Source organism: Microcaecilia unicolor, chromosome 2 (assembly GCF_901765095.1).
Source record: "Microcaecilia unicolor chromosome 2, aMicUni1.1, whole genome shotgun sequence".
Classification (NCBI taxonomy): Eukaryota; Metazoa; Chordata; class Amphibia; order Gymnophiona; family Siphonopidae; genus Microcaecilia; species Microcaecilia unicolor.
The window spans coordinates 337,077,252-337,092,544 of record NC_044032.1 but is presented as its reverse complement, the minus strand read 5'-3'; the positions used below and the strand labels follow the sequence as shown (position 1 = coordinate 337,092,544).

Genomic DNA, 15,293 nt, shown 5'->3' with positions numbered 1-15,293 from the left:
CCCGTCCTCATTCCTGCCCTGCTGAACGTCAGCTGCACACATTGGACTGCAAAAGAGCATTGGCCTTCTATCTGGAGCGGACACAGCCCAACAGACAGTCCGCCCAATTGTTTGTTTCTTTTGATCCCAACAGGAGGGGAGTGGCTGTGGGGAAACGCACCATAACCAATTGGCTAGCAGATTGCCCAGGCTGGGCTGGCTCTTGAGGGTCATGTCACGGCTCATAATGTTAGAGCCATGGCAGCGTCGGTAGCCCACTTGAAGTCAGCCACTATTGAAGAGATTTGCAAAGCTGCGACGTGGTCATCTGTCCACACATTCACATCTCATTACTGCCTGCAGCAGGATACCCGACGCGACAGTCGGTTCGGGCAGTTAGTGCTTCAGAATCTGTTCGGGGTTTAGAATCCAACTCCACCCCCCTAGGCCCATGTTTATTCTGTTCTAGGCTACACTCTCAGTTAGTTTGAAAAATTGTTAGGTCAATCTCAGTTATGTCCTCGCCGTTGCGAGGCCCAATTGACCATGTTTGTTGTTTTGAGTGAGCCTGGGGGCTAGGGATACCCCATCAGTGAGAACAAGCAGCCTGCTTGTCCTCGGAGAAAGCGAATGCTACATACCTGTAGAAGGTATTCTCCGAGGACAGCAGGCTGATTGTTCTCACAAACCCGCCCGCCTCCCCTTTGGAGTTGTCTTCCCTTGTCTTTGTCTTGCTACATATGGGACTGACGAACACGAGCCGGTTCGGGCAGGAAGACGGCCGCGCATGCGTGGTGCGCATGGGCGCACGAGGACTAGCAAAGGCCTTTGCTAGTGAAGTTTCTGATTGGAGGGGCTGCCGTGGACGTCACCCATCAGTGAGAACAATCAGCCTGCTGTCCTCGGAGAATACCTTCTACAGGTATGTAGCATTCGCTTTATTGTTCCATTTGTGTGTACCAGCATCCAATAATCTTATCAGAGCGTGTTAAGTACTAGACTCCGGCCTCTCTGAGATGTGTCTATCATAGGCCCCTAGATTTGAAGAAAACATTTTTTTTTGACGGCAAAAACCTTTTGCGTCTCTTGCTTCCCATGTCATTAAAAGATGTACCTGGTTACGCCAGTGCCAATATTCAGGGGGTTTATCCGACGTCCAGTATTGTAAAATGCATTTTTTTGCCAGTAAGCACAGCTTGCGACATAGCAATATCTCATCTGCCGTAAGGCATCAGAATGCCCCTGGGCTATCCAATAGTAATTGTAGGGAGGTGCCCACTATTTTACATGATATGATTGAGGTCAAAAAAGCCACTATCTTTCTCCAAAAAGACTGCACCTTTGTACATGGTAAAACGAGTTTTCTTCCAGCTTGCATTTCAAACAAGTTGGTGTGTTTATCCCTCCCATTCTAAAGAGCTGGAGCTGTGTGAAGTATGCTCTGTGTACCACCCGAAATGCACATTCTCTATAATTTGCACCACTGATCAGTTTGGGGATGCTCCGAATGTAGGCTGTTGTCCCAATTAGCTAAGTCTGCCCCTGTATCTGCCTTCCATCTTTGACGGAACGGAGACCATTCCCTACTCGACACCAAAGTCCACAGTTTTTTTTGGGAGTTGTGAAATTGTGGGAGCCTTATCTGATATTTCATCGTAAAATTGCTTGACTTTTTCCCCCAATTGAAACTTGAGCACTTCCTCGTCTAAGGTTTGGACATAGTGTTTTACCTGGCCATATCCAAAAATATCCCCCCAGTCCCCGTCTTCAGCAGGTATGAGTTGTCTTAAAGGTTTAATTTTCCCTTCCGTGTCTAATAGTGTCTTCAGACACGTGAGACCTCTTCTTGTCCACTGCTGAAAAACCAGGTTTTCCAAACCTGGTATGAACATCGGATTCCCTCTTATGGTCAGCAATTCTGACATGTTCGGTTTACCCCCCAGTTTTTTCCCCAGAGTTTTCCATGCCTCTTGTAAAGGGATCAGAAGGATACTACGTTTAAAAGCCTTTGGCACCGAGGTATTATTGAGATGCAGCAAGGTGATTAAGTTATAAGAACTGAAGTATGTTCTTTCTAACTCTAGTGGGGAGTGTGTGTTCGTGGAGAAAATCCAATCTCTCACCAGCCATAATAGAGTAGCTAAATTATAGCATTGTAAATTAGGCAAACCCAGTCCACCCTGCTGCCAGGCCCCCAGCAAAAACTGTAGCTTAAGCTTAGCTTTTTTCTTTGCCTAACAGAACCGCCCCACTGATAAAAATGCTTGATGTCTTTCTGTAATAATCTCAGCGGTAGAACTTGTAACACATATAGCCATCTGGGCAGGATCACCATTCGTATGAGACAGACTCGACCGATCAGTGGCACCGGTAACATCCTCCACGCTGCCAGCTGTTGTTCTGTTTGACTTAACAACCCATTGACATTTAGTCTATAGATGTCCTCCGTCTGAGATGCAAGAAGAATTCCCAGATATCTAAATGAACCCTCTGTCCATCTCAGAGGGAAATCACCTCTCCAAAGGGATCTGGTACTTAATGGGATCGCCAGGGCCTCTGACTTATCTAAATTTAATTTGATTCCTGAGTAATCCCCGAATTCCTTGATTACTTCTATAAGATCTTCAAGTGACGTTCTTGGATTAGTAAGAGTCACTAGCAAGTCGTCGGCAAACGCTGCAATTTTAAATTCCATCGTTCCAACCTCTACTCCCCTGATGGATCTAGCTGAGATTGTCTCGAATCAAAGGGTCTAGATATAATGCAAAGAGTAATGGGGAGAGTGGACATCCCTGTCGGGTCCCCCTAGAGATCTCAAAGCTCGCAGACCACATTCCATTTACCAGGACCCTTGCTCTAGGCAAGGTATATAATGCTTTAATTGCTTGTACAAACCAACCAGAGAATCCATAATTATCCAAAACTGAAAATAAAAAAGGCCACTCCTTTTCGGCATCAAAGCTGACCAATAACGCTTGTTCTAAAGACAACAGAATACTTTGCAAGTTCTTAGTTACTGAGCGTCCCTGCACAAACCCCACCTGTGCTTCATGAACCAGGCTTGGTAATACTTTCCCTAATCTCTTAGCTAATATTTTAGCAAGCAATTTTACCTCGTAGTTTAATAGAGAAATGGGTCTGTAGGAGGATATGAGCTGCCCATCACGCTTCGGCTTTGGCAGCACTATTATCTGGGCTAAATTAAGATTGTCCGGAAGCTTCCCCTTTGCCACCCATTCATTAAACACCTCAGCTAATATGGGAACAATGTGGTCCCCCATCAATTTGTAAAATTCGGTTTTTAATCCGTCAGGCCCCGGCGCTTTCCCCAATTTACTTTGGGCAATTGCCCAAGTGACTTCATCACAACTTATGGGTTCGTTCAAGTGTTGCAACTCTGTCTCAGCAATGGGGTGTCAATATTCTGCAAGTAAAAATTATTCTGTAAGCCCTGACTTTCCCCAGCACTATATAGTTGTTGGTAGTATTCCTGGGCAGTACTGCTTATTTCTTTGTCCTTATTTAATAGCTTTCCGTCCTTGCCTTTAATAGCGGCTATGTATCTTGAATTAGATTGTGGAGCTATCAATTTAGCCAAGAATTTACCACTCTTATTACCATGCTTATAAAGTTAAAATCGGTAATAAGTTTGGGACTTTACTGCCCTCGCGTGCAATATTGAATTTACCTCCGTCTGAATCGAGATTAGTTCTCTGTGCCCCCTTGGTGTCGGGTTGTGCCCATATTGTTTTTTCAAGCACGTTAGTTGTTTCTCCAACCTCAATAATTCTCTATCATGTTGTTTTTTGTAGTTACTGACATAGCTGATAACCTCCCCTCAGAGGACCGCCTTTGCTGCTTCCCAATATGTCGGTGCTTCCAGTACTGATCCTTCATTGAAATGTCTATACTCTTCCCATTTAGCTATTAGATATTCCCTAAATTTCCCATTCTTATAAAGATAGCTAGGAAATGTCCACCCTCCCCCTCTTTGGGAATTATCGCCCCCAGCTTGCCAGGTCATCCAAACTGTGGCATGATCTGAGATCACGCAGGGACCTATTTCCACTTCATTTACATACGTAAAAATCTTGCGTGAGATTAACAAATAATCAATCCTGGAGTGGGTTTGGTGGGCCCTAGATTGGTGAGTGTATTCCCTTTCTGTTGGATGTAGTGTACGCCAAACATCTGTCTGGCAGCCCTCTAGTACTAGAGTCCCCTCGCATCAGTGGTGGATGAGATTTATCAATTTGTGAGTCCCATGGCATATTGAAGTCCCCACCTATCATCACCGGGAGTGCCTCCATTTTGGCGATGGTCACAGTTACTTGTTTGTAAAATTTGAGGTCCAGTGTGTTTGGGGCATATACACTACCCAATATTATTTGTTTTCTAGCAATAGTAGCCATACAAAAAACAAAGCGGCCCCCTGTGTCTTTATGCAGATTATGAATTTGGGATACCACCCCCTTTCTGATAAGGATGGCTACTCCCCCTTTGTTGCCCACCGCCGAGGAAGCTATTCAATCCCCTACCCACCATTTAACCAACTTTGTATGCTCTTCCTCTGATAGATGGGTTTCTTGCAATAATGCAATGTCTGCTCTTAATCTTTGTAGATGTTGCAAGATTTTTGATCTTTTGCTAGGGGAGTGTATGCCGCCCACATTCCAAGTAATTATTTTAATCATCTTACATAGTATAAGCTCACATTATCTTTGGATGAAAAAATTGTTTTTATATATGAGAGAAGCCATCTCAGCCTATGGCTCCCCTTCTTCTTATACATTAGCTGCTTGGGGGGTCACGTGTCGTCATGCTGCGTGGCAGATGCTAAAAAGCTAAGCTCCACACTCATTCCCTCAAAACCTAAGCAAACGGATCTAATAACACCTCCAGAGATACAGGGAAATCAGGGGAGATAGTATATACATCTCCAGAGGATCTTGCTGAAATCCGAACTCCCAGTCTGTGAGGATGGCGACAAAAACGGTTCGAAAGGACCGAGAGAAATTGAAACCGCCGGGGCACAAAATGGCGGAGCCGAGTAGTCCAGGAGAATCAATGGCGGGAGCAGCATGGGTCGCCAAAATCACTGCTGAAATAGAAGCGGCTCTAGACAGTAAATTACAACAAATTTATGATAGAACGGAGGAAGCACATGAAAGATTAGATTCGGTAAGCCTGGAGCTGGATGCAGGCCAACAGCATACATCTGACCTGGAAGATCAGATGGCGACGCTTCGGACGGATCATACTGCACTGGAACGGAGAGTGAAAGAATTAGAAGCTCACATTGATGACCTCGAAAACCGCAGTCGCCGGAATAATCTGAGGCTGGTGGGGCTACTGGAAGGTATACTGGATAAAGATGTGCCACGCTTCCTGGAGGAGTGGATACCAAGGGAGCTCCAGCTCGAAAGTAGTCTAACCACCTTTAATGTGGAGAGGGCACATAGAATCGGCCCACAACGGAACACTGGGACTAGACCACGAGTAGTAATCTTCAAAAGTCTGAATTTTCGCCATAAACAACAAATATTGGCCGAATTACGGAAAGGACGCCATCTTCAATACCAAGGTAAAAAGATATTATGCTTTCAGGATTACTCACAACACGTGCAACAATTGCGGAAGGCATTTTCACCGTTGTGCACGGAACTCTACCAGAAAAAGATAAGATTTGCGCTGCTCTACCCTGCCAAAATCAAAATCAGTGAGAATGGTGTTACCAAGTTTTTTGAGCAGGTGGCGGCAGCTAAGGAGTATGTGCAGACTTTACAAGTGTCCCAGCCGGGTGAGAGCAGTAGAGACGCTACATGAGAAATCTGACTGTTTATACATTCACACAGAAGCAGGGTTCTGATGGAATTTGTACTAAGACAGTGCCTCTGCAGAGTATGGGACATTACAAACTGCAAATTGACTTTTAAATTGGGACTGAGGATTAATGAGCCGAGGATCTCCATAGGGGATCATAGAAGAGGTAGAACCATGAGGGGGGGGGGGGGATGATGGTGACGTGAAGTGAACCTCTAACGGGAAGGATGGTTGGGATATGGTACAGAGGGAGGGGTAGGGGGGAGGGGGGGAAGGGAGAGGGAGAAGGACAGGTGGGCTATAGGGTTAACAAGATAAGAGGAGACGTTACTTGCTAAAACATGATGTTTAGATACTATAGTTGTGTGAATATCATAAGACCAATGCTTGGTGGTGGATGGGATGTATGCACGGGTCGGCTGCAGTTGGGACAGCGACCCGCATTATATCGATGTGAATGCTTGCCAGTAGAAATTTTGGCTAGAGGGATAACCTGAAGGGATTCACATTTTATTCATGGAATGTGGGAGGAATTGGCTCACCTATTAAGAGAAAATCTTAGGGGCGTTGAAAAAGAAAGGAGTGTCAATTGCTATGTTGCAAGAAACCCACCTTACATCACAGGAACATTTAAAGCTAAAGTCCTGGTGGGTTGGTACATTGATAGAGGCGGCAGCAGTGGGGAAAAAAGCGGGGGTGGTAATACTCTTTCATAAATCGCTGCAGGTGGAACAAGAACATGTGTATTGCGATCCTGAGGGCAGATACATCATAGCTAGGGTGAAGATTAATGGAATTAGGATGATAATAACTAATGTCTATGCCCCAAATGTATATAATAAAACATTTTTTGGGAAGTTATTAGTCAATATTCAACGGGTCAAATTGCAAGATCCGCACGCTCGGACCATTATAGGAGGAGATTTTAATACAGTGGCGGAGCCAGGGATGGACAGAACTGGGAGCTTAGGAGAGACGGGGGGATCCCACGAAGGGGATTCCACTTCTCTGTGACACGCTGGCAGTGTTAGATATCTGGCGTATATTAAATCCTGATACCAGAGATTTTACCCATTACTCCCGAGCACACCAAACATAATCTCGGATCGATTATATATTGATAGATGAGGACGGAGTTACGGACGTATAGGAGGTGAGCATGGATCCCACAATTATTTCTGATCATGCACCAATATATGTTACATATTACACCACAGGATCACATAGCCAAACACGTAAATGGATGTTCCCCTTAGACTTATATTATGACAGGGATTTCCTTCCATATATTAGAGAGCAATGGGAAGACTATAAGGTACATAATGAGGAACATTCCTCGAACACGATATTATATTGGGAGGCCGCCAAGGCAGTGCTTAGGGGCTCAATAATTTCCTATAGCAGTCATAAGAAAAAAAGTAGAGAAAAAGAAATACTTTGATTGGGGAAGCAACTAATTCAGCTAGGACGGCTATATAGATATAAAGATCAGAGAACAACTGATTGCTACACAGGCGCAACTGAATACATTAATACATCAAAGACCAATGAAATCTGCTACATACTATCAATATCAGCTATATAAATTTGGCAATACACAGGGAAAATTCTTAGCGGGACTAATTCGTAGGAAAAAAGGACCACAGAAAATTCTTGTGTTGCAACACTCCTCCGGGAAAGTGGTCCATTCGGACGAGGAAATTAGACAGATATTTTTATCTTATTATACTAAATTATATAATCCAGATACCGATGATTTCTTAGATCCAGCCATGTATTTATGCAATATCAACATGCCCCAAATAACAGAAGATCAAAAGGTGAGGATTAACAAACCCATTGAAATAGATGAACTCACTAGAGCAATTAAACAAAGTGCCCTCCATAAAGCCCCAGGACCTGATGGATACCGGGCTGAATTTTATAAATTACTTGAGTCAGAAATAGCACAACCACTCATGCTTTCATTTCATAGGGCGGTGGAACAGGAAGGACTCCCAGAAATGTTGAGGGCGGCAGACATAGTGGTGTTCCCAAAACCTGGGAAGGACCCAAGTAGACCGAAATCTTATAGACCGATCTCCCTAATCAATTATGAAGCGAAATTATTTGCAGGGATCTATGCTAACAGGTTGGCAAGGATACTGCCAGACTTGATTGCAACACCACAGGGAGGATTCATTAAAGGGAGGCAAGTAGTCAAGAACATAAGGCAGATACTAGCTTCGATAGAATGGGCAAATACAGAGAAGATAGACTCACTGGTTATAGGTTTTGACGCCGAAAAGGCGTTCGACAGAGTGGATTGGGGGTTTAGTACATTGGGAGTGTATGGGTTTGATGGACAGTTTGTGCAAGCCATAGCCACGTTATATAACACACCATCAGCTAGGCTGTTTATTAATGGAGATCATACATCAGCGCTAAGAATTCATAGGGGAACGCGGCAGGGATGCCCACTATCTCCTCTGCTTTTTGCCTTAACGTTAGACCCCCTGATCCGGACGATTCTGATAGACGCAGAGATCACAGGAGTTCGCATGGGAGATCGGGAATTCTAAATTTCTGCCTTTGCTGATGATCTCTTAGTGCATATAACTTAACCTAGAGAAGCACTACCAGTACTGCTGGAGAGAGTCAAAGAATATGGATCCTTTTCAGGATTCCTACTGAATATGTTAAAATCAGAAAGTATGCCAACTAATGTAAAGATCCTGGAGAGGTGGACGGGGAGTTTCCACTACGGTGGACTATGGGGAAACTTAAATATTTAGGAATCATATTAACCGCAGAACCCCGTAAATTATACCGGGAGAACGTAGATAGACTGATACAACATACAAAGCACATACTGGCTCAATGGCAAAATTTACCGTTAACGCTGAGTGGTAGAATCAGCCTATACAGCATGGTTATCTTCCCTCGGTGGCTGTATGTGCTGCGACAATTGCCGCTGTACATACAAAATACTGATTTGAGATGTCTACGAAAGATACTTTCCCACTTTTGTTGGGGAGGGAGGAAGCCAAAAATTGCACTGGAGAAGCTGATGGGAGGCCTGAGATTGGGAGGACTGGGAGTGCCAGATCTTAGAGGGTACAGTTGGGCTTGTTTGATGAGACACATGGCAGATTGGATATTAGCATCGGATGAGTACACGCCATGGCAGCTGGAACGAATTCTGTTCAGACCATATCATCCATACTATTTGCTACATGCAGCTAATAAGAAAATCCCTCCACAATGGCGGAGGCATGTTTTATTAGAACCCATGAGACGAACTTGGCAATATTTGGTGAAATTGTTGGGGGGCAATCCCGGATATACTGATATGCTTCCCCTAATAGGGAATGCGGAATTTGAACCGGGACTCACATTAGGCAGATATGATCTTTGGGCCAAATCTGGGGTAGTAGTCGTGGCAGATTTATATCATGATACAGGAGAGATGAGATCAAGTGAGGACATAGGGAGGATAGTGGGGGAACCTCATATTGATTGGTACTCCTATCTACAGGTGAAGGTGTATACAACCAGACTGACAGCGATAGGCTGCACAAGGGGAGTGTATCAGATGTTGGAGCAGTTTTTTCTGCCCCCGGGATTCCAACGGGTAACAGTCTCAGGAATATACAGGGAACTCACTAAGGTGATGCCGCCTAAACAATATGTTGAGGTGGTGCAGAGATGGACGCGGGACTTGGGAATGTCAATTAGTGCAGCAGTGATCTTAACAAATATAAGAGCAATTAAAGATCATGTACTTAGTGTACGACATAGAGAGACCCAGTATAGAATAATTACAAGGGCATATTTTTCCCCCAAACAGGCATTCTATGCAGGGATGATACCGGAATGTAAATGCCCTAAATGCGACCATACCGACCCGTCTCTATTCCATATGCTATGGGAATGTGTGTGTGTGTGGGGGGGGGGGGGGGTGGAATGATTCTGGAGACATATACAGAATTATTGTACGTATCTGCTGAACAAGCAAATTCATATGTCACCAGTAGATTGCTTATTGGGCTATAGAGGACTCAGGTCGGCTCTTGGACAGTGGGAACGTAAATTTATATATAAAGCTTGTATAATAGGGAAACATTGTATTATGCAACATTGGCTATCACCTGAAGCTCCATCCTATTGGCAATGGCGCAATAGTTTACACATGTTGGTCCTCTGGGAAGCGAGGGATAGCTGAGGATCGTTAAGACGGACCAAGGAGTTCTGGGCAATACGGGAACCTTATATACAATCCCTCAATCATAGAAATCGTAGTTTAGTGGTAAACAGTACACACATGTAGTTCTGATATCCTGATAGAGGGAATAAAGGGGGTGGGGGAGGTAGAACTTTCTAAGGGGGGAGGGGATAGATGGACGAGGGGAGGGAAGGGATCAATGGGATGTTTGGAGGTTCTTGGGTTCTGAAGAAGGTTGTGTTGGACTGTATTATAGTATCAGTTGGGGGGAATTTAGTGGCACTTTTAGATATGGGGAGGGGGGATACTTTGGGAATGACTTACAATATATATGTACTGGTGGTTGATATATTGACTAAGGTTTAAATGGACAGTGCTTGACATAACGGGCAGTATTCTTGTCTCCCATAGTACTATTGGAATATAAAGTAGGGGTACCAAAGAGAGAAAAAGAGGATATCAATGCCTAAAATCTATTGAGGAATGTTGATTTAGCATATGGGATAATACAGCCTGGCTGTCATTGCGACGAGATTGATTTGTAAGAGGGATGGGGTAGAGGGAGGGGGAGGGATGGGGTACATAGAGAATAAAAAGGGGGGTAAAAATCAATTAAAGACAGGTGAAGAATTGACAGATGTTAGTTACACCAGTTTATTATCACAATTTTCTGTCTGTATCGTTTGAATTCTATGTTAATAAACAGATTTAAACATACATTAGCTGCTTTATGTGCCTGAGTACAATATATTTTATGGTACACCTTGCATATCCAATGACTTCATTCACGTGCTTAACCCTCTGTATTACCGCTCTCCATTGTCGGCTCCCCCCCCCTCCCAGCTTACCCCCCCTTCCCAAATCTCCCTCTTCCCTCCCCTCCTTCTTCCCTGTCCCCTCCTACCATATGCTTCCTTATATGAAGCCGTCACTTTATAATGCTAACCCACCCTTTCCCCTATTCTTATACTTTTGAATTCCCAGTTCCTCCAGAATCTTCTTGTCACTTCAATTTAACATCATAACATATTCCAAATTTTTAATTTCTCTTTATAATCCCCGTCTTGAGGATTCTGTCTTTAATCTGAGCAGAACCATGACTAAGTGGAGAACTGTGGGAGAGTTTGAGGGCAGGTATTGCTGGCAGTTGCAACTCGGCCCTTCTGGTTTGCAAGTGGAAGAAATCAAAATTGTTTGGACTACCTCTATGATACCTGGTCACAGGGAGATCTAGGTTTACCCTGTCTTGAGTGATATAATCAAGCCTGATTATTGAGGCACCTTCAGCACTGAATAATTGTTTCTGAACAATTTACGCTACCCTCAGTGCATCGCACAGTAGTGCTGTTTTGGCACATAGTAGCCATAAGTATATAAGTACATGTGTTGCCATTCTGGCACAGACTGAAGGTCCATCAAGCCCAGCATCCTGTTTCCAGCAGTGGCCAATCCAGTTTACAAGTACCTGGCAATTCCAGATATTGGGAGCAAGTTCAATGTGATGCATGTGGGAAAGAGGAACCCGAATTATAGCTACGTAATGCAAGGTTCTACATTAGGACTCACTGACCAAGAAAAGGGATCCCAGCGTCATTGTTGATGATACGTTGAAACCCTCTGCTCAGTGTGCTGCAACAGCTAAGAAAGCAAGTAGAATGTTAGGTATTATTAGGAAAGGAATGGAAAACAAAAGTGAGGACATCGGTCCATAGTACAACTGCACCTCGAATATTGTGTTCAATTCTGGTCACCGCATCTCAAAAAAGATATAGTGAAATTAGAAAAGGGGCAGAGAAGGGTGACGAAAACAATAAAGGGGATGGGACGACTTCCCTATGAGGAAAGGCTGAAGTGGCTAGGGTTCTTCAGCTTGGAGAAAAGATGCCTGAGGGGAGATATGATAGAGGTCTATAAAATAATGAGTGGAGTGGAACGGGTAGACGTGAAGCGTCTGTTTACTCTTTCCAAAAATACTAGGACTAGGGGGAATGCGATGAAGCTACAAAGGAGTAAATTTAATACAAATCAGAGAAAAGTTTTCTTCACTCAATGTGTAATTAAAGTCTGGAATTCGTTGCCAGAGAATGTGGTAAAGGCAGTTAGCTTAGCGGGGTTTAAAACAGGTCTGGGTGGCTTCCTAAAGGAAAAGTCCATAGACCATTATTAAATTGACTTGGGGGAAATCCACTGCTATTTCTGGGATAAACAGCATAAAATGTTTTGTACTTTTGGGGGGGATCTTGCCAGATATTTGTGACCTGGATTGGCCACTGTTGGAAACATGATGTTGGGCTTGATGGACCTTTGGTCTGTCCCAGTGTGGCAATACTTATGTAAATGGACCAAAGATGTGTATCATTCCAGCCGCAGCAGGAACTACTTTAGTACTACGCATCTTTGGTCTGTTTGGAATTGCTTACTATGTTTTTATTCATGAATTGTGATTTACAGCACTCTAGCTTTGTGGACTCCCGATGCAGGCATTTATGCTGAAACATGAACGCATTGAGTCATGCTTCTTCAGTTCAAGGTCAGACTTTGTTAGATGACTTTTTATTGTGACTTCAGAATAAATAGAAGTTATCATGGCATCCTTTGAACTTCTTGGTTTTCTTGTCTTGGACCTCACTTTTTTCTGCTGTTTGTTGCTCACAAGGATCTTGTTCTCCTTGTTTTTGATGGGGTATAATTAAGATAGGTCCTGGGGAGACAGGAGGTCACATGCAACATTTAATTGATAGGGGTTAAAGGTTACAAGACCAAAATAGGAAATATGTGACATTAGCTGTAGCTACTGAATATAAACATGTATATAGCAGTGGAGGCAGAACAGGGACATTTGTGTGTCTCTCTCTCTCTCAAAATAAATACATATGTAACTCGATAGCTGTATAATTTATGTACATATTCTCATTTTTATCCAGCAGATGATAGATTTGGGAACAAGAGTAAGAGAATGAAAATGAGCAATGAGCAACAGAGGAAGAAATGGAAACATAAAGACTCTTCCAGAAACAGCCCAACTCCTTTAGATGATTGTATGGGAGGTATTAGTAAAGTAGCACTACCCAGAATGAAAGAAAAAGGCCCCAAAGGAGAGAGACCCAGTGCATGTACTGAAGAAGAGAAAAATTCGAACCACTTCTCAAATCGTGCACAAAATCAGAGACACAATGGAGAGAGACTGTTTCAGAACACTGCATGCAATGAAAGGGTCACTGGGAGGTCAAACCTGAAAGGACAAAAAGAAATTCACAGACGAGACAAGCCATTCCAGTGTACTGAATGTGAAAAATGCTTTACTTATAAACCACAGCTCACAATTCATCAGAAAGTTCACAAAGGAGAAAAAACATCAAAATGTTCTGTACGTGAAAAAAGATTCAGTCACATATTTGAACCACGAAGACATGAATTAATCAGCACTAGAAAGAAACGAGTGCCTGAAATGAACCTAAAGAGGGCAAAGCTATTTAAATGTTCAGAATGTGATAAAAGCTTCACTCAAAAAAATACGCTTAGAATTCATGAAAGAATCCACACTGGGGAAAAACCTTTTGCATGTTCTGAATGTGATAAATGTTTCTACTGTAAATCTGATCTAAGAAAGCATGAAATAGTCCACACTGGAGAAAAACCATATAAATGTCCTGAGTGTGATAAAAGGTTTAGACACAAAAATAATCTCAGATATCATGAAAGAATCCACACTGGAGAGAAACCATACCTATGTTCTGAGTGTGGTAAAAGATTCAATTTAAGAAGTACCCTCAAAAGTCATGAAAAGATACACACTGGAGAGAAACCATATAAATGTTCTGAGTGTAATAAAAGGTTCATTGAAAAAAATAACCTCAGAGTTCATAAAAGAATTCACACTGGGGAGAAACCTTATAAATGTTCTAAATGTGATAAAATGTTTAATCAAAAAGACCGTCTCAAAATTCATGAAAGGGTCCACACGGGAGAGAAACCATATAAGTGTTCTGAATGTGATAAAATGTTTAATCAAAAATCCCATCTGAAAATTCATGAAAGAATCCACACAGGAGAGAAACCATATCAGTGTTCTGAATGTGATAAAAGGTTCAGGCAAAAACATAACCTCAAAAGTCATGAAAGAATTCACACAGGAGAGAAACCATATAAATGCTTTGAATGTGACAAAAGGTTCAATCAAAAAAATAATCTCAGAATTCATGAAAAAATCCACAATGGAGAGAAACATTATAAATGTCCTGGATGCGATGAATGGTTCAAACGAAAATATTACCTCACACTTCATGAGCAAATCCACATTGGAGAGAAACTATATAAATGTCCTACATGTGATAAAAGCTTCAAACGAATGAATTATCTTAAAGTTCATGAACGAATCCACACTGGAGAGAAACTATATAAATGTCTCATGTGTGATAAAAACTTCAATCGAAAAAGTTACCTCACACTTCATAAATTAATCCACACTGTAGAAAAACCTTTTTCATGTTCTGAATGTGATAAATCTTTCCGCTCCAAATGTGATCTACGACAGCATAGAGTAGTCCACATCGAAGAGAAACCATATATATGTTCTGAATGCAATAAAAGCTTCCGTCGAAAAAAAGACCTCAGAATTCATGAAATAATCCACACAGGAGAGAAACCATATACGTGTTCTGAATGCCATAAAAGCTTCAGTCGAAAAAATGATCTCAGAATTCATCAAAGGATCCATACCGGAGAGAAACCATATAAATGTTCTGAATGTGATACAAGCTTCAATCGAAAAAATCATCTTAGAATTCATAAAGAAACTCACACTACCTTGGACAATTAACATCCCTGCACATGACATGGTAAACTGAAAAATCAATAGATCAGGTAGCCAGATTTGATACCACCTTGGCTAATAACAGGAAGACTGCTTCTGTTTCGAAAGGAAGATGCAAGTAACATAGTAACATAGTAGATGACGGCAGAAAAAGACCTGCACGGTCTATCCAGTCTGCCCAAGAAGATAAATTCATATGTGCTACTTTTTTTATTTTTACTGTCCTCTTCAGTGCACAGACCGTATAAGTCTGGCCAGCCCTATCCCCGCCTCCCAACCACCAACCCCACCTCCCAACCACCAGCTCCGGCACAGACCGTATAAGTCTGCCCAGCACTATCCCTGCCACCCACCACCAGCTCTGGCACAGACCGTATAAGTCTGCCCTGCACTATCCCTGCCGCCCAACCACCAGCCCCGGCACAGACCGTATAAGTCTGCCCAGCACTAGTCCCGCCTCCCAACCACCAGCCC

General features: G+C 42.9%; 1 protein-coding gene across 2 annotated transcripts in view; it reads left to right on the top strand.

Annotated features, from left to right (window-relative positions):
- Positions 1-14,934, top strand: part of LOC115463664 (zinc finger protein 678-like) — a 109,868-nt gene extending 94,934 nt beyond the window's left edge. The window contains exon 8 of one of the 2 annotated variants that reach the window (XM_030194371.1): positions 12,934-14,934. In XM_030194371.1, the coding sequence (XP_030050231.1) occupies positions 12,934-14,825 (1,892 nt within the window). In that variant the 3' untranslated portion in view covers positions 14,826-14,934. Of the gene's footprint in view, positions 1-12,930 lie in introns of both variants that reach the window. The other variant, XM_030194370.1, reaches the window with a different exon arrangement.
- Positions 14,935-15,293: the final 359 nt, after the last annotated feature.